The sequence below is a fragment of the Loxodonta africana genome, chromosome 4 (assembly GCF_030014295.1).
Source record: "Loxodonta africana isolate mLoxAfr1 chromosome 4, mLoxAfr1.hap2, whole genome shotgun sequence".
Taxonomy (NCBI): domain Eukaryota; kingdom Metazoa; phylum Chordata; class Mammalia; order Proboscidea; family Elephantidae; genus Loxodonta; species Loxodonta africana.
Genome location: NC_087345.1, coordinates 85009286 through 85011330, shown reverse-complemented (window position 1 = coordinate 85011330; position 2045 = coordinate 85009286). Strand labels below are relative to the sequence as shown.

The 2045-nt window shown below is 33.8% G+C and overlaps 1 protein-coding gene across 1 annotated transcript; it reads left to right on the top strand.

Moving 5' to 3' along the window:
- Positions 1-586: 586 nt before the first annotated feature.
- LOC100662718 (olfactory receptor 6C76-like) lies at positions 587-1742 on the top strand. Its single transcript, XM_003405526.3, has one exon. It carries the CDS (start codon positions 801-803, stop codon positions 1740-1742), a length of 942 nt encoding a protein of 313 aa, XP_003405574.2. The 5' UTR covers positions 587-800.
- Positions 1743-2045: the final 303 nt, after the last annotated feature.

Sequence of the window (2045 nt, the reverse complement as noted above, 5' to 3'; positions counted from 1 at the left end):
ATGTAAAGCATCACACTCAACTCTCAATTTCAGTAAATTAACAGAGCATTTCGGTTTGGTCAGCCAAACTGCTACCACATGGGATTACATTATTGTAAGTACATTCTCCATTTCTCATTTATTTTTTTTCTTTTTTCTAACCAGGGCAGAAAGTAGTTCATTTAACTTTGACTGTCAGAATCTCTTCTAAAAAAGTGAAAAATTAATAGTTTTTTGAGAAAGAAAAAAACTTTGAATTCTGGGTTTTTTTGTTTAGAATAACACAAATATTACTTTTAAAAGTCCTTATTGTTTTGTTAAGTTATCAATTCTGAATATAAATTGGCATTTAACAATTTAACAAAAAAGTAGAAAAAACTTTAAATCAAAGTTTCAAATTATTTTCAAAGAAGTAATTAGAACATGGAGTCATTGGTAAAAGTATTTTAATAACAATGATACCAATATCTTACATTTTATAGTTTTCCACCTAGTTTCCCACACGTATAATTAAATTTTTAAAAGTTAGTGAATCCTCTTCGATAAGCATATTTATTATTCTTAGATACATGTGTATATTAGGCCTAACAATAACTCACAAAAGATTCCATGTCTAGTGATCTATAAAGAAGACATAGATTCTCTTCATTCTGGTTCATGAATTTTTTCAGAATTCATTAAAACTCAGTGTTAATTTATTATCTTATTATAGGTCTTATATGTTTTTTACTGAACAGATGTGATTAAAAGACAATGCTGAGCTCACTCAATTATTGTATCCTGTATTCATTTATAGACCTAACAGAAGTCAACAACAAAAAATGAAAAATCAGTCATCTGTGAAAGAATTCATTCTCCTGGGATTAACAAATGACACAGAGCTAAACATTTTAATTTTTCTTTTTCTTTTTTTAACATATATACTGAGTATAACTGGAAACCTGACAATTATCACCCTTACTCTGATAGATTCCCACCTCAAAACTCCAATGTATTTCTTCCTTAGGAATTTTTCTTTCCTAGAAATCTCATTCACAACAGTTTGTATTCCTAGATTTCTGGTTAGCATTATAACAGCAGACATGACCATCTCCTATAATTCTTGCATGGCCCAGGTGTTTTTCCTCATACTCCTTGGTTCAACAGAATTTTTCCTTTTGACAGTTATGTCGTATGATCGTTATGTGGCCATCTGTAAGCCATTGTATTACACAACAATAATGAACAGCAGAGTCTGCATCCAGCTACTGATAAGCTCTTGGCTGGCTGGATTTCTTATTATCTTTCCACCTGTAATCTTGGGACTTCAACTGGATTTCTGCGACTCCAACATCATTGACCACTTCACCTGTGACTCCTCTCCCATGCTGCTGATTTCCTGCACAGACACAGCATTCCTAGAGCTCTTGGGGTTTCTCCTGGCAGTGGTCACTCTTGTGGTCACCTTAACATTCGTGATTCTTTCCTATGCTTTAATCCTTAGGACAATTCTGAGAATCCCCTCTGCTGAGCAAAGAAACAAGGCCTTTTCTACTTGTTCCTCACACATGATTGTTGTCTCCATTTCTTATGGAAGTTGCATTTTTATGTATGTCAAAACCTCAGCAAAAGAAGGGGTGGCTTTTACCAAGGGCATAGCAGTGCTCAATACCTCCGTTGCCCCAATGCTGAATCCTTTCATTTACTCTCTAAGGAACCAACAGGTAAAACAGGCCTTTAAGAACTTGCTCAAAGGATGCTTCTCAAACAAATTTCAGTCATGAGGAAATTCAAAGCCTCAACTTTAGATTGAACTTTATACCTAATGCAATATTAACATTGTTCTGTTTCTCATCCATTACTGAATTCAACTTCCCTTTCTTTCAGGTTTTGTTCTCCATGTATCTAAGTTTTATTTCACCCGCTCAGCTGTCATTTTACTTTTACATGCCCTGAAAATTTTCTGCATGGGAGTGATTTTTTGTCCTATACATGAGGATGACATTTAGGAAGGATGCCAGAATTTATTTGTAAACAACCGTTGAAAAACTATTCCTCTGAACCGCAATCAAATCTAAATAAAAGTT